This window comes from Tyto alba, unplaced genomic scaffold (genome assembly GCF_018691265.1).
Source record: "Tyto alba isolate M040663 unplaced genomic scaffold, T.alba_DEE_v4.0 Super-Scaffold_46, whole genome shotgun sequence".
In the NCBI taxonomy this organism is placed as follows: Eukaryota; Metazoa; Chordata; class Aves; order Strigiformes; family Tytonidae; genus Tyto; species Tyto alba.
In genome coordinates, this window is record NW_024881322.1 from 6660642 (window position 1) to 6682540 (window position 21899).

Consider the following 21899-nt stretch of genomic DNA (forward strand, 5'->3'; position numbering starts at 1 on the left):
CCCAAGTGTGTCAGTGTTTGAGGCATTTGGACATTGCCCTTAATAACATGCTTTTGGTCAGGCAGTTGGACTAGATGATCATTGTAGGTCCCTTCCAACTGAAATAGTCTATCCTATTTTATCCTATTCTATCTTCTATGAACTTTCTACCTCATTGAAATTTTCTTCCCCTATCCATTACCTGTTGAGAAGGTAGGGTATTACACTCAAAATCTTGATTTCATAAAACTTCCTATCACAGAGTACTTTACCGGGAAAGCAAAAACCAAAAGAACTGTTTTGTAGTAATTGGTCTATAACAAATGCCAATATGGTTTCTCATGTTCTGATATAAGAACACCTTTTCCTAATTTAATTTAATCTTTTCTGGAAATCCATCAGTAACTACAAAGGATAATAAAACATTTAAGAAATAATGAACACTAAAGTGAGGCTACAATTCTTGAAATGGAGAACATGCATCAGTGAAGATGATGAAGAAAATGTAGTGTCTGACCTTTATCTTTTTTTGTTCACTACTCATAGAATAGAATAAGAATTAGGTACTTGTAAAAGCAAATAATAAAGCAAAGTAACATTGATTTCCTCTTCTATCCTATAAAATTATTGATCTGTTTTTAACCTAATTGGGACTTGTGAAAATAAATGGAAAAAACAGTAGGCTATTTATGGGGTTCAAGTATTTGTTCTCAGGAAGAGTTGTAGGCCTGCATATTCGGGACTCTGTTGGCTGTGCTAACAAGCTAAAGATCAGAGTGCTGTAGCTTATTGTATTTGCTTTGTTCTCCTTCTCTTTAATCTCATGTATCTAATTATTTCTTGTAATTTGGAGAAGTAACAGTGCTAAAGATGCCTTAATGTATTGATACACAACAGTTGAGCACACACTGCTAAAAAAGTAGTTTTTCAGTAAAAGTCTTATCTAACATAAAAATGAACAGCTAATTAAATGGAAGAGATAATAAAATAGGTTTTCCAGTTAAGCCCACTATAATTTCTGTGAAGCAGAGGAACGTTATTTCTGCTATATTCTGCCTAGGATACCAGCCAACATATTGATTAATACAATGTTTACATAACACCCAGACATTTTGAATCAGTTATACTTTCCTGTACTGTAGAATCTACTATATGGAATCCAAGGACTGTCTGTTTCATCAGTTTTGATTCTCAAACACTTTGTTTGTGGGAAAATGTACACACGGATGGGCCCCTAATTCACATGCATAAGTATTTGCAGGTTTGAGGACTGAATTAAATTTAGGTCTAGACATGCTACACTTTCTTGTAGGCAAAGCAGCACTAAAGGTATTGCACATAAATTCAGTGACAGTATTTGTATTGGTTTCAACAAGCTTTGGCTCATTCTCCGTAGTACAGTTTGGATGTCGATTTTGATGCTTGAAGGTACAGCAGGTGAAATTTTATTGCCATCAGAGAAGTTGTCATGAAGCCTAAAACTCTGCAAGAATCATCAGAATCAGGACGTTAATTACAAATTACAAATCAGGAACACTGATAAAAAGGCTTACAGTTGTTTAAAAACAAAAAACATGGATAAAACTGCATGCTTTTCCTTGGTATTTGATATAATTTATTTAATCAATATTAAAGAAGAGGTAAATTGAAATTTTAAAAAAACTAGGATACAAGTGTTCACACACTTACAGCTCGACTTTTGTTTTTTGGGGCTATCATATAATTCATTGCAGACATCTTTGTAAAATGCTGTCCTCATAGGGCTGCTGAAGATTGCTCTCCCATGTTTGCGGCTGCAACGCGATAGCTCCTGTGGATATGGAGACAGATGATTCCACATGTGTTTGCCAGTAACCAAAAAGGAAGATTGTGTTTTAAAACCTGTTTAAAACACTATTGCAAATAATAGCCTGATGTAGCTCACTTAGATTTTAAAGCTGGATATGTGTGTGCTCCTTTGGGGTAAGATTTGAACCATCCTTCCAGTAGAAATTGTGTTGTAGAAGAATTGAATGTGCAGGTTATTTCATGCTGTAGCAGTGTGCATATGTAGAAAAGGGAGGGAGAAAAAGTAGTTTCCGATTTCATTACACAGTTCTTGTGTCTGTTCACAGCAGTTAGCCAGATATATTGTTTTAGCATGGCTAAAGCTTCAGCTGTTAGCAAGGTGATTTTACACGTTACCCCTCTGTGCTAATTTAATGCCATTTTTTTCTCTGTCTGCTCTTGTAACGAAACAGAAGTACTCTGCTGTCTCTCTCTGCAACATATCTACAGAAGTCCTGAAAGTCATCAATGCCACTGAAGAACTGATAGCAGAATCCACCGGTCCCTGTGATTTCCCAGCTGACATTCAGGACAGAGGAAGAGGGACCTTCCCACTGGGGACAGACCCCATCAGACTTGACGAGCAGCTAACCACACTGGAAGAAAATGTAAGAACATGAATCAGTATGTGAAAGAGTCACATATGTGAATGAGTGTACCTGTGTGTCTGTGCCAGCTGGAAAGGGAAAGCACGTAGGCAGCATCAGTGGATGTTCAGAATTAATTTGGGGTTATTAAACAAATAGAGAACAAAAAATCCTATTTCAAAGGGGTGTTCAGCTGTGGTTTTGTTTTGTTTTGTTTTGTTTTTTTTAATGTGTACTTTAAAATATTTGGGGGAGGGGGAGAGTTGGATGTTTTGAGATTTACAACTAATTTTAGAATCTTTATCTCAAAAGTTAACTTAAGCCCTCCGAACCTCTGTGGCTGTGTGGCTGAGCGATGCCTGGCTGAAACCACACGTCTCTGTGTCCCAGCACAGCCTCGTTACTGTTAGGGCAGGCAGGGAAAGCATGTCCCCTGTCACACAGAGGAGAAGTGGAGGAGCTCTTCCTCCACCCACACATCCCCAGCACACTGCACTGAGCACCCAGGGAGCAGGAGCTGCCTGATGCACTGTGGAAAAAGAGCAGGCTGGAGAAGCTGAATTAAATAAACATTTTTATGGCCACAACCAAATCACCTGTCCTTTTTCATGAGTACCTGACATCTTCAGGAGAAAGTGCAGTGCTGAATCATAGAGGGAAGTCACTACTCATTGGAAATTTTTATGCATCCACTTAATGGAGTCGGTATACTTGTAACTTTCGATTTTTCTCTTCTTCCCACATTTAATTGATTACATTTCAGTGATTTTTTCCCCTTCATTAGGAGCTCTTAAAGATCTCATAGGAATCTGAGCTGTCGCATTATAACATCCTGACCAAGTCAAGAAAATAGATCCTGGTTTTCTTTAGCCCCGGAAAATTTTCAGACAGACTCTCTTCTTGGGGGATAAAATCAGTCTACTCCACAGAAATGCACTTCCACAACAGCCCCCAGGTTGGGGACTGCGTGGGAGATAACCCATGGCAATAACGACCAGTCCTGGAACTGGGCCCATCCTCCTCCAAAGCCCTCCCACCAATTGGGAAGTTGTGACTTCCCGATCCCTCTCACCACACCTCTTCTGAGCTGAAATCTCCCATCCCTGCTTCAGTTCAGGGGTTCCCAAACTAGATCCTACACCTCCTAACCTCATCTCCTCCAAAACCTCTTCCACCCCAGCAGGATGCCCTCCAACCCATTCCAGAGCACCTTCGCTCTTCCCCAACCGGCTCCCAATCATAACCTGACCTCCAGACTTCTCCTCCTCGCCTCCGATCGGCCTTCGCCAGCATCCCGCCGTGCCAGCCGAGGTTCTCCTCCTCCTCCTCCTCACTCCCACACGCTGTCCTGGTTGCCGGCATCTCCTGCCCTCCATCCCGGGGCACCAACAGCCACCCGAACCCGCCCCGCCACGGGGTTTTCCACACAGCAGCCCTGCTCCGGGCTCCTCTCTGGAAAAGGAATTCAAAACAAAGAAGCAAAATAGGCTTGGGAGTCCTCCCGAGCGGGGCTGGGAGAGCAGGAGAGGAGGATGTGTCCAGGAGATGCTGGACTAGTGGCAGCTCAGATATGGCCCTCTGCAGAATGGTAAAGGCTCCCCACAGCAGCTGCTGCTCTAGTGCCTGGAGAGGGGGATAACTTGAGCTTGTGGCAAGTGAAGTGCTTCCTCATGCCACCTGCCGTGATAGCCATTTCATTCTTACACAGCAGATGCACCCCCACAGCAGCTTCTAGCTGAGTTTGGTTAACTTTTTTTCAGTATAGTAAAAGTAGAGAGAAGTAGATCGAATAGAAGTAGATGGAGATTTTCTCCCGGTGAAATACTAAAGCATCCTAGCTCCAAACACCACAGAATGCATCTGGCAGATGAGTGAATACAGAATGAAAATCCAAGTCCAGGCTGGACCACATCTTTAGAAAAACTAAGAAATTCCACAGAACAGAGAGAAATTTGGGGAGAGTTGCTCCCGTGTTATTTTGCTGTGGAGAACTGTGTTGTAAACTATCTGCAGCTCATTTTTTCCCGTTACACATCCTTCCCATTCTTATGGAGCTTTGGCACCTGTGGTGCCATGGCCCCTAGTCATTCGTTCTGGATGAGCATTTCTCACTGAGCAGACTGGGCACTGAGGCAGAGCATTTCTTGCTGCGGCGTTGCCCTCCGCAGCAGATCTCTGGTTTAGCTTCTCTCAGTTTCCTGCATAATTCATAAGGTGTCCAGCTCAGCCTTGCTACATCCCCCCACTACATCTTTCTCCGCCCCACACAAGATATGAAGTAGATGGCAAAACTTCATGGTTTTGAGATTTCACCACCACACTCAGTAGTATGGTTAAAGATCCTTTAGAAATCCAGGAATCCATATCTTTTCCCAGTGCAGCTGGGGGCATATCTACCTGCAGCATATCCTCTTTGCAGCAAATTTTGGAAGAGGATCTGGGTGTTTATAGAGACTTTGTTAGTTTTTGCTCTCTCTAGAGTTTCAGGGCCTTGCATGCATCAGTGTTGCGCCACCTGTATCAGCACAAGGTCGGGTGGGTTTTAGTGGAAGCTGTACATACATAAATGATGGTAAAATAAGTGTCTGTGACCTGAATGCAAATGTGTGAGTATGCATAAGGGCATAATTTAGTGGAGACCTTCAGGTGCACCATTGCTGTTTGGAAGCACAGGGATTGTTGATGTAAAGAGAACATTCTTTAGAAAAATCTTTTCATTAGATCTAGCTGGAAAATATTCAATAAAATTAAAATTTGTAGGGGCTGATTGAGTTACAGAAACATTGATGACCTTCCCTTCCCACATTTTTCTGTCGGTCCTATTTTCTTTAGATTTTTTTTTCCCCCTCTTGAAAAGTACAATTTACTGTGCAGAGAATTTTGGCACAGCATTTAATTGCATCTTTTCTTTAACTTTCTAAAGATGTGTCTATTCATAATGTTCCTTTTTCTTCTTTCTCTGAGCTTTTATTCCTGATAGGGAAATTTTCAAAAATCACCTTTTAACATGAAGTGTCTGTGATATGTTGCTCCACAAAGATGTATCATTTAAATATACAGAAAGAATAATTAAAATCCACAAAAGCTGGATCATTTCTATTTAAATCAACATGTAAACTTTATGGCCCACCTGTCTCTCCAAGTACTTCAGGAAAGATGTTAAATCAGATTACTTATTTGTTCTAGGTACATTTTTCAAATATTTAATGCCTGCAGTTAGACTGTGGTCTTACAAGATGCAGTTCATACAAGATGTAGTGAATTTGTTTCTTAGTGGTGTCACATACGTGAAAAAAAAATATATCTTCATTTATGCCTTGAACAACCAATGCAAAGGAAAAAAAAACTATTACAAGCAATTAAGAAACAATGATAAAATAAAAAAATAAAAAAGTAAACATTTACTTAAATATTAATCTAGTCATTCTCCACCACTTTTGATCCATAAAGTCACAGCATGGCCAGAAATTATTTGAATACGTGTTATGTCAAAGGACTGCACAATCTAGGAATTGTGGGCAGATATAATGACTTGAGTGGAAAACATGTATGAAGTGAAGGTATCTGCTCAAGGATCTGGTTCAGATCCTGTTTGCTTGCCCCTTGAACCATGAAGTCAGCTACAGAACATGTTTAATTTATGCTAGTTTTGTAGCACCACAGTCTTTACTGCTGTTAGAGTGAGTGAGGCTGCCAGTGGGGAAAATCAAAACATATATTTAATTTCCACTGTGCTGTTACCAGCTTCATGGAAACAGTCCCTTGGCTAGCTAGTAAATAGGCAGAAGCTGCGCTATTTTCATATGGGTCTGCACAATTTTAAGCACAGATGTCAAAAACTAATGCTTCAAAATTACCCTTTTCTATAAAGAAAGACCTCGATCCATGTACCATATCCACATACCTTAGATTTCTTTGTGAAATAAAAGAAACACGTAAAACACAGCGTATCATGAATTACTGCTCCAAGGAGCTGAATGGGAAATGAAATCTTTACCTACAGTTATCAGAGGTATTGTAGGTGGGTCAAAATGTTAAAAGCTTGTTTTTACGGAAGATTTCTAAGTTACATATTCTGTTATGTGGCCCAGATAAGTCTATTGACCCTCCACAGATTCACTGCAAAGGGCCAGGAGGCAGGAAAGTTTTGGCTGCTATAATATTGGGGTGAGAGCAGGATGGGATGGAAAACTGTGATGCACATGTAAGCATAGTTACTCTTTAAGAAGTTAATAACTATATGCTGCTGAACAGTTATTCTTACAGACTGTTGCTTGCCAGAAGGTATTCAGTAAACACAGCTTTATGTAAGGTGTGATCTGTTGACTTACCCTTGTAGACCTGGGGGTTTTGTTAAGCAGTTCAATATCAAAAATAAAAAAGCAAACTTCTCAACTTTTTTTTTTTTTTTTTTTTTTCTGGTGAATCTGGAAAAAATCTGGTTTGGAATACCATTGTAGCACCTATGAAATTTGGAGTGCAGCCAACTCATGCCTCCCTTCTCTTTGTGGATGTGTGTTTTCAGATTATTCCCCCCATGACTTTCCTCTCCCAGGTCAGTCTCCCTGTAGTGGGTTAGCAAGGAGGGAAGCTCAGAGCTATCGTGGAAGATGCAGTCTGCCCGAAACTCCCTGCCCACGAAAGAGAAGTCGCTGACCTCTCTCCCTGCCTTGGCCCTGCAGGTGTACCTGACAGCCAGCACGGTGTACGGGCTGGAGGGGCAGCTGACCACCCTGGAAGATGCCGCGCGCAAGATCAACAGCGTTACTGCAGAATCTGAGCTGGCCGATCTGGAGGATCAGGTAGCCACAGCAGCTGCCCAGGTTCATCACGCGGAGCTTCAGGTGAGGACAGCAGCTCCTCCCTATCTGCAGCTTTCACACTGCCTTGCCAAGCACTTACCTGTTGTCTGCACACACCTACCTTTAATATTCTTTTGTACCGCAGTAGACTGATGATCCGAGGATTTTGACTGCATCACAGGAACTGAGCAAAGCGTAACTGAGATGCGTAACTCAGCCCAGCCAGATGTATTGTATTTGTTTCTTCCCCCAGCTTGTTTTTGGACATTGGAGTGCCACAGCCTGCTGCTGCAGAACTAACACTGAACCTGTTCCTTGCTGCCAGGCTGCTCACGTGGTGCGCTCTGCCTCGCACGCGTGGCTGTGGTCAGGCTGCAGACGTTAGATAAACGCCGTTTATCTGTATCAGATAATTGGAAAGTATTTCCCAAAAGAAGCCAGCGTTGGTAATGTTCTACCAAAAAAGGCCAACAGCAGCCACTGAGCCAAGCACAGAGCCTAGCACTTGCAAAGCTGCCTTGGGATTTAGCCGCTAAGCAGCGCGCATCCCAGCCAAAAGGCAATTGCTCTTGTGGGCTGCAATCTAGCATCTTTCTAGTGGGCTCCGGAAAGTCTGGGGCTCAGAAGAACACCATGATCTGGTGCTAAAAGCTGAACGAAGTCATGCTGCCAGATCTGAGAGTCTGACCTCTGTCTGAGGTCAGAAGTGCCTTGCTGCACTAGGTGACGAACTGGCAGCAACGTTTTGTTGGTTTCGGTCATTATTTTACAGTAAATATGTTAATGGGGGTGAGAGGCGAAGAGGAGAGAGGCCGGAGCTATGCAAGGAGGATGACAAAGAGGCCAACCAAAGGTCTTCTGCAGAGTGAACAGCTTCAGGTGTCATTGTGAATTGGGAGTCGGGTTCTATGTCTGACTTCTCTGACACTTCTTTCCCTTTTGGCAACATTTTTTTCCACTAGTCTCAACACCAGCCTACTTTGCCCCCAGATGTTTGCTTTCATGGACTTCTGTTTTTCCTAGCAATTTGTTTTCCATTGAGTGTTTTTATATAATGTGTACCTGCATTTATGCATGTTTGTGTTTAACATACATATGCACTTAAATTATAAATATTTAAGATCAAATGTTTAGATTTCGTGATGGAGGATGTACTCTGCGTGTGCATGAAATTGATTTTGAATTAGGAAGTGTGTCCCACAAAGTCATTCTCTGAATGTAGCCTTTGAAAAACACAGCTTGAAAGAACTTGGGATTATGCATCTAAAGGTAACTGGGGAGATGGTAGGTGCAGGTTTTCTCCCCTCCTTTCTTTTTTTCCTCTAAAGGAGTAAAATGCCTCTTCCTTACAGTCACAAGGTAGGTTGTATTGTTCTTTTACTCCATCTTTAATAACAAATTAAGCCCCTTTTAACATCAGGTCTAAAGAATACAGGAAAGTGTCAGAACTGCTGAAGAAGTTAGCCATCTGTCTATATTTTTTGATTAAAGAGGATTTGACTGGGGGAGGGATATATTTTAGTAGTGGCATCCACAGTAATTTTTAAACTTCTTTTTCCCCCTCCCCATCTGTCTGTCTCTCTTTATTTTCTTTGAAGATTTCAGATATTGAGAGCAGAATATCAGCTCTCACTGTTGCAGGCTTGAACGTGGCTCCATGTGTTCGCCTGACAAGGAAACGGGATCAAAAGCAAAGAAACCAGGTGCCAGAACATTATGTAGTATTCAAAAATACATTGGGGAAATCTTGCCTCTTTTTCTGTAATGGACTTGAGTAATGCATATATGTTCTTTACAGATGCATACAATAGACACATCAAGACAGCAGAGGAGAAAACTTCCAGCTCCACCAATAAAAGGTGAACTTAAGTTGTTACATACATTATAGAGATTCTCTCTTTATAAAGCTCAATATGATGTACAGTTCAGCAAAGTAGGGGAAAGATTAAGTTACAGAATGAACAGAGAAGGCCTAAATATGGCCATCCTCCTCATTTCCCATTGTACTTGCATTAAATAAAATACCCATTTGTCATGTTAAAAAGCCTCACCACTTTCTCTTCAGTGGAAGCTGTGACAGTGGGAAATTAATAGGAGACAAAGGAGGAGGCTGGGAAAAGCAAAGGATGATGCTGCTGCAGCGTGCCTGGGGTTAGTTTCTGAGGCCCAAGCAGTCACACTGTTTAATTACCAAAAGCTAGTTGCCACCCTCCAGAACCCACTGTTGCTTTCTTAAAGCCTATGTATGCTGATTTCAGTCCATATGATGTGGCTCAGCAATGTTCTTGGTATGTTAAGGTATGGCTGTGAATTGGCTTTATAAAATAAAATGCTTTTCTCCTTCATGTTTTCTCTCTTTTTTTAACCCTGCAGTGCATTATTTCTGACAATTCTAGGGCCTGCTTCACCCTGCATTAATCTTGATTTACTCTTGTATAATTCCACTGATTGACATGGCCTCAAACTTTAATAAATTTGCAATATCACAGCCTGCTGGGATTCATTTAAATTAAATCCAGCTTTACTTATACAACTTAGGGGAAGTTTTATCTCACTAGAAGCTGTGACTCTCCAGGAATATTGTTACATTTGCTTCAATCTGTTATGTGAAAAATCTCCCTTTCTGTATTTTTCCCAGGTGAAAAAATAGATGGTTCTCCAGTTACCACTGTCAGAACATTTAACAGAAACTTCATGCTTCAAGGATCTCTAACACAAAGAACTAAAGAGAGGAAAAGCACTGCCAAGGACTTAATGGTAAACTCATAACAAATGTTTTTAAAACTGCTGTTAAAAGTAGTAAATAGAGAGATAAGGGTATCTGTGTAGGCAGCTGGATTTCAGCATCTTCACAAAACTTCTCTTAATAGTTTGAGGAAGAAGAATAGAGACTGCTGAGGCACCTCTGAATAAATATAACCAGGAAGATGTCTGACTATATGCCATAGTGTAGCAGCTCCTGAATGTCAGCCTGTGTACCTGGCTGCCAGGTCTCCAGGAATGTGCTGCCCTTATTTTTTGAAAAATAAATAAGCTAGTGGTCCCCTGCCATTCAGACTTCTGAGCCAGACCCTCACAGAACCAGCTGCACTCAGTAACTCCAGTGAGAGTCACCTTGAATCTCACTCACTTTTGAGAAATGTTCAAAGGTCACCTAAGTGGCATTTAAGGGGTAGATAGCCCACGCACTGGCTCTGCAGGGTTTGAACAAATAGGCTTCACTGGAGAGCTGACAATCATTTCTTCTACAGCAGCCATAGAAGGATAAGGAAAAAAAGCAGCCTGTCCCAAAGCAGTCTGCCAGTAGATATGTGGAAAATAGGTGGGAGGGTAAAAAGGGGAAGGACCTGGCTCCCTAGAAGCTTCAGAAAGCTTGTTTTGTCTTTCGCTCATGTATTTTCCTTTCCTTTCCTGTCCCTCTCTGTTCTAGGAACCCGCTATAGGATCTGCTGTGATGTACTAAAGTTACACTTCCCTACTGCCAATAACACACTGCCTAAGGCTGTACACTAGAGTGCCTTTACTTAACAGCCATTGTGTATGTCCAGCTGAAAATGGACCCTCAAGAACCCACAATGCCTCAGTTATAGGGCTTCGTTTGGATACCTCACTGAGAAAGCTGTCCAAGTCTTCAGCATTGTGGTCTGCTAAAGGAAACTCTGCCTTAAAGTTCTCACAAGACTCTAGAGAGGATGCTGAGTTTCAAATGCAAGGCTCCACATTTTAAGATGCACTTTTTCTCCCTATTGATTGTACTACAGTATGTCGTCTTTAAACTGCAGTATGTTTTTGTACACTCAGTCGATCATAACTATAGGCCAATACTTCATACAAAAAGAAAGAACAAAGCAGACCTGTGATCCATATTTGCTGGCCTCTTACTATTCACGTGGGCATCTATCTTCTTGAGCAATAACAACAACTCTGTGCAGTGTATGGGAGTGGAGAATCAGTGCACCTGGCTCTGCTCAGAGTCAGTGGAAGCTTTGACAGGGTTTGCAGGATGCGATGCGATGTGCAAAGGCTTCTCTGTTCAGTTAAGGGTGTGTTTCACAGAGTTAATGTTCTAGCTCCAGAGCTAGGTATTTTGCTCTTGTTGGCAGGGGGAACATGGATGTCACATTGAACCGTGAATTGGTGGCAGCACATGTGGACCAGATCTCTGTTGAGTTACGATCCTGGTGTCTGGAAGCATCTGAACAGTTGTGAAACCAGCACCTTTGTATGTCTCGTTTTTCTTGGTAGTATCGTCTGCTTAGTGGTGTCCAACCACGCTGTAGTGCAGAATAAATTCTGACCAAATCTTTAAGGTTGGAAAAAGAGAGCAAAAGTGTTGTGGATGAGATCTCTGCTGACTGGCTGGTGGTTGTAGGGTGGCTGCAGCCTGTAAGAGGTTCCTTTCTGCCATTTTCTGGCTTTTCTGAGGAGGGGGCAAATGTAACCCAGATGTCTCTTCCTTTACTAGTCTGTAGCCAACGTGGAGTAGCTGGGGCCTGTTGCTGGTGCCATGTGCACCCCACTGCCACTGGACCACTCTGAATTGGATTGTGAATAGTAAAACTTCTTTTTTTCATTTCTTGAGACCATTGAAAGGTGAGCCAAACCAAAAGGCCCTTGAGCAGATGCCCAGGAAGGAAGATGCTGCTTACAGGGTGTCCCTCTCACCCTTCTTGGGGAGGACCCTGCCAATTCATGGTACATTTTGCTCTGAAGAATACAAAGGAGGTGGTCAGAGGAGGTGATAAGCCAGTGAATCCCTTACCGTCCACACAAAGGTGCAGAGCAGGTACCCAAATGCGGACTGGGTTGATGCGAAACGTGCTGTGAAGGAGGGCTGGGGCTGGCCAGATCTCCCTCGGCACGAAGGAGTGCTGAGCGATCCCGGGAGCAGCGGGTGCCAGGGAAGGAGGAGAGCTGCTCCTTCCCCGGGCTCCCGGCGGACACCCAGCAGCAGAGTCAGCGGTCCCCGGGGACACCGGGCCTGAGATGTCTACGGTTGGGCCAATACGAGCAGAACGGGGCAAATTTCCTGGCTGGGCTGGATTTAGGGGGGGCGGGTGGGGGAGGTGAGGAATGGCTGTATGGGACGGTTGGGAAAACGGTGCCAGTTGCAAATCTGCCACCCACATTTGGCGTCTAGCTTGTCAGTACTCTGACATGCAGCTGCAGGTAAGGAACCCTCGGAATAAATGCAACCATCTGCGCCCCTAGAATACAGAAGCATCACTCCACCCCTTCGAGGAATTTCCATCTGCCCGAGATCTGACCCACTGTGTTCATTCTGGGTGAAATTATGCCTTCTTTTAGCCTCACACAATACTAGTTCCCTGAAATTGGTTTTGCACAGATGTGAGGGCAGAATATGGCCCACTCTGTTTAATATATAAGTATATATATAAAACAAATAGATTTTATTTATATATGCAATCCAGTAAAGGAGATTAAACAGAGTAGGATGCCTAGTAATTTTTTTGTTACCCAGTCTCCTCCTCCTTCCTTGACTGTTCTTGTGTGTGTATACAATACATTCCCAGGTTCTGGTTTATGCAGGTATGCGTGTTATGAAATGTCATCAATGGTGGTTGGTCTACATATTCGTCTAATAAATAATAACTAATATCGTGTATGTAATATCAATCCAGAATTTACTAATTTTAATAGAATAACTCTTTGGCTTTTGTTCTGTTAGTGTGATTTAAACAAGCCAACAAAGTTTGGAATAGGTTGTTTTCCTTAAGAGGCATGAAAAGCAACTATTATCGTGTTACAATGTTAAAATATTCAGTCTTCTTTGACAGAAAAATGTGTACTGTGTAGGCATTGCAAAAAAAAAAAAAAAAAGAAAAAAAAAAATCCCACCTGCTCTAAGGCATTTGAATTTTTACAAATGTTTATTGTGCCAAATATGTGCATAGATATAATTTACTGTTTTGAAAAAGTCATAAAAGCATATGTTATAGCACACAAAGGATTATTTTGTCATCAAGTGATTTCAATCTTTAGTGTTAATATTTATATTTAGATTAATTTTTATAAATGAAAATATTTTAATGGGTAAAATGGAGACTATATGATCTATTTGATTGAGTCTGAGTGAATATTAAGCTTGCCTTGTTGTTGTTATCTGCATACTCACCAAGAATTATTGTGAAGAGAAATTATACAAGAGTAAAAGCGATTTACGAAAAGAATGCCTTTTCAAGGACTTGATTCATAAAGAAAACCCAAAAGTTCTCCTCTGTTGTTCGGATCTGTGCGCACCTCGGCCAGGAAGCGTGCGGAACGCGCTGCCGCTCGCCGTGCTCGGGCAGGGACCCATAAACGCGGGAGGGGGGCGGCTCCACGGGCTGAGCTGAGGGGAGGAACGCGCCCTAACGCCCTCGGCTCCGATTTTTTCCACTGGGGCCGGGGCGGGAGGCATCCCGTTAGGAACATTGAGTGGTTAGCCTTCTCCACGTGTCGAGTCTGTAGGGCGAAATACCATCTCAAACAGAGCTGCTGGGGCAGAATTTCTGTAACTCTCGCTGGGATTGCTACAAAATGACCAGCTGAGCAAGAACCCTGATGATAATTTTCGTCTAGTATTTCCAAAGTCCCATGCGATGAATGCTGATCAAAATATTTCTTTATCAGCATATTTTTTCCAGTGTGAGGGTGTTCATTTAAACTAGCATGTTTTAAATAACGCTTTGGGTCAGCAGATGTGTTGTATTATAAATAGTAGTAACTACCTTGTAAAAATCCACTCCTTGCTGACAGACCATTTGCAGAGAGAAAAAAAGGGTTAAATTATCTGCAATGATTAATTCAACCACAATTAAACTTTAGTAGTAATTCTAACAAAGCACAGCTAGAAATGCAAGTTCATTCTCATTTCTTTTGCAGAATGATTCATGGCCTGGATTTAACTGTCATTAGCTAAATTGTAAACTATCTTCTTTGGAGATATGCCATAGATTAAACTCCAGTTGAATATTATTGCTGGTAATAGTTACTAATCAAGATTAAGCATATTGTAAATAACACTTCCTATAAAACTAATACAACAAAGTTAATTACCATGGCAAACATGAGTATTGAGCCACAACCCCAGGCTTATTGCTGTGGACTCATGTAGTGGATGGTACACAGCTTGTGACCCTGAAAGTGTGACTGCAGCGTGAGCAGGTGATGCACTTGCAGACAACTGCGTTGTTGTAAAGGGACTCAGCTAGTTTAGGTCCTTAGCCCTTTTGGATAATAGTGCATGATTACATGCAGTAGGCACAAAACTATTCCGAAAAGTTTAATTATCCAATTTTTTTTTTTTTTTTCCTTCATCAGGGAGAAGGTACTTATCTTTTCTAGGAGCTTCTTTTTGTTCATTAATTTCTCTCTCCAGCAGTACAGGAAGAATCACAAAGAAGCCAGGGCTAGTTCAGGGCTACATTCCTATGAGTGGATGTTAACAATCTGCATAAAAACTACACACAGAGCACCAGCATTTCCTGCCATTGTTGCAGGTACATTAAAAACCAGTGAGAGCCTTTTTTCTTTCTTCCAACCATTGCTTTTTATTTTTACACATCAACAGCTGTTGACTTTGAAATGTGACAGGAAGGTTTCATGATACACTTCACACTGCAGTGTTTAAATCCCAGCACAAAAGCTGTGTGGTTTTTGGATAAACCTAACGTTACAGCGAACAGCATCAAGGGATTGGTAGGGACGTAAGATGAAGAAACATTTTTATAAGCTACGGTGGCACTCGGTGCTAGTGTCCATGCATTGTCTTTTACCTGCACCCTGAACATGTTTCTTTCTGAAGGAACTTGCACAAGGAGCAAAAAGAAGAGCAGCGTGGGATTGCCGGGCAAAAGCAGAACTGGAGGCAATTCAAAGAGCAGAGGTTGTGTCACCACCGCGGGGAAAAGAGGTCACCAGTCCTTGTCTTCTGTGTCCGACACTTTGTGCTCCCACAAAGCGTTCAAGACGAAATCCAGGTGCCTGCTCGCAGGCCTCGGGCTGCCCCGGCTGCTCCTCAGCTGCCTCTTCCCAAACCGACCTATGGGGCGAACACCACGGCCCACGTACCAAAACGGGTCGATCTCAGGACCTGGAATTCAAAGCAGTCAGTGAAGCAAATTCCACTGTACTTAAAGGCAGCATTTCCCGAACATCTCGACTGTGGTAGATAGTTTATTTTGTAGCTCCGGAAAACAATACAAAACAAAACAAAAAAAAAAAAAAAAAAAAAAAAAAAAGGGGGGGGGTAGAAAGGCTGCAGCCAGACACACTACTTTCTGGTGCCTTTGAGGGTTGCTTTTCATGCGTAAAACCCAAAGGAAGAGAATTCAGATGCAAAATTAATTTTCATCCATCTGGGTTGCAACCTGCAGTTCTAACATAAGCCAGAGTTCCCATCAAGTTCAGGAGGGCACAGCGGGCTTTAAAACCGATCTGAACCCTGGGAGAGGTTACAATGCAGTCTACATCCAGAAAGACCATACGAGCTCCCTGTACTGCCACTTTTAAACCTTCCTCTCCCGGCTGGAGTCCTGAAGGACCTACTGTCCAGCCTCCTTTTCTGCCGTGTGCACCAGGAACGCTATCTCTACAGGCGAACAAATCCACTGGGCTGCAGAGGGGGTACCTACGTGAGAGGCAAACATAAAAGGCTAATTCTTGCTCACTTATGAAGCTGTTCTCATGGATGACTTTTTTTATTTTAAAGCACCTGACGTGCACTTGTGCTTGACTTATTTTTATAGTCTAGTCTAGTTTTAGAGCCGGCATGGAGAGGGGTGCAGTTGTATTAAAAGACTAAGACATAGCAACAGGGAAAATCAACGAAGCGCTGCAGATGATGCCACCCCAAGGAAATGCCAAATCATTCCAAAGCTGGAGGACTGTCAGGAACAGGAATAAATTTCAATTTAAGTGCATTATATATCATCCGAGTCATATGAAAGTCTCAGGCAAGGCAGCAGGATTTTCCCCTGTGCATTTTGATGCTGGAACAGAGAAAATAAAAAATTCACTTTGGCTGTGAATTTCTCCATCAATACATCTTTTAAGTCTTTCCACACAGTATTTAACATGCCTCCTGCCCACTAAAGCCAAGTAACTTTATTTTTTTCACCTGGGTACCTAAAAACTGAGGCTCCCAACTTCTGTAGTCCTCTTTCATGAGGAAATGTATGCCACTGAGAGCCCATGTGCCCTACTCCCTACACCCCTCTCCCCCACTCCACATACAATGATCAGCCTTTGCTCCTTGGGGAAAGATGAGATTCCCTGATAAAGATTTTCTCAAAAATCTTTTGGACTGAATGTTAGCTTTCACCTGGGATATGTGGTATTGTCCCTCACCCGGCCAGCCTCAGTTCCTCACAGTGTCTCTGAATGGAGACACTTGTATATTGACTTTCAGACAACTTGTGATTCCAGACAGAAATGAAGATGTCTGTGAAGCAAACTTAAGCTTCTGTCCCTTGTTTTCTTGTTACTGTATAGAAGTAGCTGTGAACTATCCCAGGTCTACAGAGCACAGCTGAAAATTTGATGCTTAAATATTCAGTGTGTACTGCCTTACATCTCCTTTGTCAGTCTTTTGTACATTAGTGTCTCCTCTGGTGTTTACCAAAATTCACGCTATTTCCCTCGGCTAATTCAGGCCTGTGAGGACATTAGGTTCTGCACATGCACCTAGAAGTGTCAATGGAAGTACAGGACCCGACACCACCAGTTCACCACAGAAACACCCACATGGATTTGCTGCTGAACTTTGCCTGAGAGCCCAACCCTGATCCCTCGATGCACCAGGGACCGCGGGGTCACCACATGGGAGCCCCTCGCGTTACATCAGGTGAGACTCGTACTTACTTCTGTTGTCTATCTGATGTTTAAGTGGCCTGCTCTGTCCTGAAGCAAAGCTGAGCGATACCAAGAGCACCAGCATGTAGACAGTGACCAGCTTTAAGTGCTTGGGTGACCACTGGGCACGTGGTGTCCATGAGGCTGGATGCCACATGATGGAGCAGTGGTGGGAAGGCTGTGGGGAGAAAAGTGAACATGGGGAACATGTATGAGCTAAAGCTTTCAAGGCAAAGGAAGGTGTGAACTGTAACGGTGTGTTCCTGTCCATCAGAGCCATTCCATGACTAAGTTCTGTGAAGCACTGGTGCTGAGGATGACCTGGGTATCTCTGTTGGAAGGCAAAGGCTATGCAGTGAGCCATCTACTGCAGTAAGTCTGCCACTGGAGGTTTTTTCTCACCACCCATGAAAGCCCCTGCCATGGCTTCACAGGATACTCAAGTCCTGGCCCTGAGTTTGCTGCTGACTTTCTCTGTGGCCTTCTTTGACCATGGGCATTGGCCACCAATGTGTGTTTTAGCCACTACCTCCATCATCCCTTCCTCACTTGTAAAATATGTCTAATAGTTGCATTTTACACACTTTTTATAACTAAATGCATTTGAGGATGAAAGGGAACACTTCTGTGACATTATTCCCTTTCACAGCCAGCATGGAAAAGTACAATTTCTAGTTATGGCTTCCACTGGTACATTATCCCCATCCTGTAAATGCACCCAGATGCAAATGGATGAGAAATCCCCACCCCGCACCGCGAGAAGGGCTGTGCAGAATAGAAGGTGCCAGAGTTGGGAAAATCACATCCAGGAGGTGAAGGATCCCGGGCGTGGGTAACCCTGCGCCCTGTCCCTGGCATTTTGTATGTGCTTCCAAGCAGCATCTCCCAACTGTCGTGCTGGGACAGGCTGCCTTGTAGCATGCAAGGTCTGGCAGCCTGGAGCCTCTGCCTACAGGAGCTTAAGCTTAAGTTTGCTTAAGCATCGCTTACGGTAGATACACAGGTACAGAGCTATAGGCAATCCTTTCAGCTATACCTACACAGAAGCTTCTCCTTGTGTACGGGTGGGATTTTTTTTTTTTCCCCAGTGGCTGCCAAAATCTTAGCCTGCTTTCAGTACAGGCAGAGCAGGAATGAAAATCTTTCAGTGCAAGATGCTCGCAAGCACACTGCACAGGCAACACAACAAAAGCACGTGGAGAATCTGGTTGTGTCTTTCATTAAAATGCAAAGTCAAGAGCTTAATCCCTAGTATTCAGTGAAGTTTTGTTGGGGATTTTTTCCTGCACTGGCAGTTACTTAGCAGGCAGCTTAGAAGAAAGTGATTCTAACCTGTGATTTCAACAGAACTGTGAATTAACTTTTCCTAACTTGAATATCTCATGATAATCAGGACTAAATGATTTTAGCATGTAAAACTACATGGGGTGAGTTCTGCCTTCATTTTGAGCTGGTGTACATCTTGTGTTGCTCCATGTTTAGCAAAGCCTTAAATTCAGTGAGACAAAAAGATGTTTTGAGGCACCTCTCCAGAGTGCTTGCAGGGCTTCTGACAGGTTTTCCAGATTACTTGCTGTCTGGTTTTGTGTCTTGTTTTTCTGGGAACTGAGTGAGAAAAAGGAAGAGCTTGCCTTGAGCTCACTGTTGATGAGAGACAAACATACAAGGAAAAGCTTTTAGCACAGGCTTTTTCCTAAGCAATGCTGTGTCTCAGCCTCCACCAGCTGGTCCTGTGCCTGAATCAGCCATTCCAGCCTCCTTCTAGAGTGCAGTTATTTCTTGAACTTTTTGCTCATACCCCTGACCTGGCTAGGATTTCTGTGAAGTTCCCACTGCTCCTTCCCACAAGCAACCCCCTAAATAATCAGGGGGCTTAGCACCCCCAATCCTCCCCAACTTTTCCTCCTCCTCATTGTCCCACCCCTGTCTGTATGGGGAGAAACCAAGGCAGAGATAGTACCACAAACTTGACCCCGCATGATGCTGAGCATTTCCAACCCCCAGCTTTACCTTGTCACTAGGCTTCAAGGATAAGCACAAAATCCTGGTTACCCAGTCACAGTCCTTGCACAAGTAGCAGGGCTGGGAGATGGTCTGTGATCTTCTCCAGTTTGGTCCCTAAGCAGAAAGAGCCTTTAAATTTTGGCTGACCAATATCTATGCCAGCAGCCTGGCAATTTCCATTGACACGAGAGGGGAAAGGTAAAGCCACTAGTAAAGTTTCAGTGAAGCAGCAGTATCAGAGATTGCCTTGGGTCTGCCTCACACAAACAGTGGGAGACCAGCCTGGCTTTCCCTCGGGGCACACAGGGGCTCTCAGCACACCAAACTCAAGCTCTGCTGCAGATCCATCGGGACTAAACCTACTGTGGATGTCCTCAGAAGACAAGGTGCTATTAACTCTTTAAACCCTAAAATAGCATCTTACTCGAGATCAGCGGCTGTGTACACCCCCTCCAATGCAAACATGAATAGCTTTCATGTTTGAAAGCCACACTGGAAATCCCCACTGGAGATCAAACCCCAGGTGATTCCAGGCCTGGGACCACGGCTCATGTCAGGGCTGAGCAGCACGAAAGGCACACTGCTGTGCTGCTGGCTCCTGCATCTGCTCTCCCTGCAGGGGCACAACACTGTCGCCTCAGCACGGTCTCCTTCGCTGCAAAAACGGGACAAAAGTTACTGAGCACAGAGCACAGCCAGGTACATTAGCGTGGAAAAGCTAAAGCCCAAAAAGAAAACAGGAAATCCAGCAAGAAAGATCCAGGGCAAACGCTGAAGCAGACAGAGGAAGGCACTCACCTGTTTGCACCAAAGCTGCTCCTCAGGTAGCCGCTGCTCCAAGCAGAAGCAGGGCAGCTGCTGGGGGCTTGTGCCTTTTATACTGGAGGGAAGTGGGCTTGAAGCGGGGAGGGGGGGAGGGGAGTCAAGAGGTGGGCCAGGAGGACGTCAGCAGTACTAGTGAGCAAAATTTAAATTTACGAGAGGAGGGGTAGAGAACTGTGGCTCTATTAGAAAGGCATTGATCCGGGCAGGGAGCAGGAGCTGAGGGCAGCGCCGGGGGGTTGCAGGGGGGGGGGCCCAGCAGCACACCTAGCTGAGGGCCCCCAGCCCACCAAGAGGAGAGCAGAGGGGAGGGGGACGCTGCCACATCCCTATGGATGGGGGACATGGGCAGACTGGAGCAGCACCGGCTGCCACAGCCACGCTCTCTGCACGGGAGAGCCCAGCTCTCCGTGCTGGCCAGCTGAGACGCTCTGCCTGAAGCGCGTGTCTGCAGGGGGAAAACACTCGTGGCTGGGGATGAGGTGTGGGGAGAAAGAGTAGATGGACAGTGGGAAGCTCTCAGGGACAGCAAGCAGTCAGTCCACACTCCCCTTCCCAGCCCTTGTTCTTCTTCTTGTTGTCCCGCCTCTGCTTTCACTTGAAATCTTACTTGATGGCAGCTCTTGTCCCATTAAGCTCCCAACCCACAGCTGGGGTCAACTCACCCACGTGTAAGTTTTAGGCCATACTGCAACACAGCACCCAAGCAGCTGATGAAATCAGTTGTGATTCAGTGCTTAAGCAGGTTCTTACCGGTTTTGTGACAGAGACATTTTCATCTTCATGAGGCTAATACCTCAAGCGATATTGTATTTCTACAACAGACATCTCTTCTGTGCAGTTATTTTTAACTCTGTCTCTTGACTAATGTGTTATCGCAGTCTTGCTGTTACAGATCTTGCTGCTTTAATATAATAGCTAAGACTGTGTTTACCGTGAAGGTTTGTAGAGGAGCAGCAGTTGAACTGGCAGGTGTTTCACTCCCTGGGCACCATCCTGCGGAGAGGCTGAGTTATGAAGTGTCCCTGGGCTGCCCAGGGACCACAGGCTCTCTTGCAGCGATCTTTGCAGACACAGGGTTGTGCTCCGCTCCTGGTGAGACTGACTACCTGAAGAAACAATTTTTAAAGCTGTGCTTAGAAGAGGGAGGCTCTGAGGCGTGACCTGGTCCATAAATTGAGACTGGATAGGAAACGCTGCAATCCCTAAGTTCAATAGCAAATCTGTTGTTTAGTTTTTCTGCAAAGATACTACCAGTTGGTAAAACCTCAAAGTACAAATGACACTATTTCTCTGCAGCCACCTCCCAAAAGAAATTATTAATTTTTTTCCTAGGGGCAATTTGTGGGGTACTTCTACAAGGAAGCACAATTGAAATTTTGCCTGGCCCTGCCCTTATTCAGTATCCAGGCATCAAGGAAATGACCCCACTGCCACCACTGGGGGGGTATGGTTGCTAATTAGGATTAAAATAAATTTCTCATTTATGTGTAATAGTTTGCTCTATGGGCATGTGTATGAACACAAATGGTGAAAAAGCCTGATAATTCTTCCATTCTCCAATTTCCGCCCAGTAACAGATAAAAGAAGTGTCTTCCTCATCCAAGTTTTCAAGAGTTTACTCAGACTACTCAGGATTACAACTGCAAAATATGAAGAGCACTTCAAGTCCATGATAGCACAAAAGGTCTTTCTACAGCTAACACAATCAATAATGTATATACATGCTTTCTTCAGCAACCTCCTTTTAGCGTGTTCCCTTTGAATCTTGCAAATGCTTCCTACCTAAAAATCAATCGGCATCCAAGAACCAGGCAGTGCCTGTACTTCCGCTGTGCTGATTTTGTGTGCATGCGTGGAGCATATATCTTCTTAGTAAGTAAAACCCTTCAGGGTTTTGCAGTGTAGATCTTTTCCCTTACTGCTCTTCACATTGATTTTTGACCAGAAAATGTGGGTATCCTTTCGTGATCTCTATTGGGCAATTGCTGGAGTGAGGGCTTTTTCTTTCCAGGATGTGTAG

The 21899-nt window shown here is 43.7% G+C and overlaps 2 protein-coding genes across 3 annotated transcripts in view; one reads left to right on the plus strand and one right to left on the minus strand.

Moving 5' to 3' along the window:
- The window catches only part of LOC104363948 (myosin VIIA and Rab interacting protein), a 225725-nt gene extending 212339 nt beyond the window's left edge, over positions 1-13386 (plus strand). The window contains 6 exon segments of the mRNA XM_042806480.1: positions 2220-2414; positions 7076-7237; positions 8794-8898; positions 8994-9054; positions 9834-9952; positions 10626-13386. Of these exon segments, the coding sequence (XP_042662414.1) occupies positions 2220-2414; positions 7076-7237; positions 8794-8898; positions 8994-9054; positions 9834-9952; positions 10626-10658 (675 nt within the window). The 3' untranslated portion in view covers positions 10659-13386.
- A 1418-nt stretch (positions 13387-14804) lies between these two features.
- PRLH (prolactin releasing hormone) lies at positions 14805-20659 on the minus strand. 2 transcript variants are annotated; one of them, XM_032991272.2, is made up of 4 exons: positions 20630-20659; positions 19061-19168; positions 17060-17228; positions 14805-15290 (listed from the first exon to the last, which is right to left on the minus strand). In XM_032991272.2, the coding sequence occupies exons 3-4, from the start codon at positions 17205-17207 to the stop codon at positions 15112-15114; spliced, it is 327 nt and encodes a 108-aa protein (XP_032847163.2). In that variant the 5' UTR covers positions 17208-17228; positions 19061-19168; positions 20630-20659; the 3' UTR covers positions 14805-15111. The 2 variants fall into 2 exon arrangements, with proteins under 2 accessions (XP_032847163.2, XP_009967995.3); XM_009969693.3 differs by lacking the exons at positions 19061-19168; positions 20630-20659 and adding an exon at positions 18576-18651.
- Positions 20660-21899: the final 1240 nt, after the last annotated feature.

Coding starts and splice junctions, on each gene's coding strand:
- PRLH (XM_032991272.2), bottom strand. CDS start 17,207: ATGTGGCATCCAGCCTCATGGACACCACGTGCCCAGTGGTCACCCAAG. Junction 15,291..17,059: donor ACATCAGATAGACAACAGAA/GTAAGTACGAGT, acceptor TTTGAATTCCAG/GTCCTGAGATCGACCCGTTT.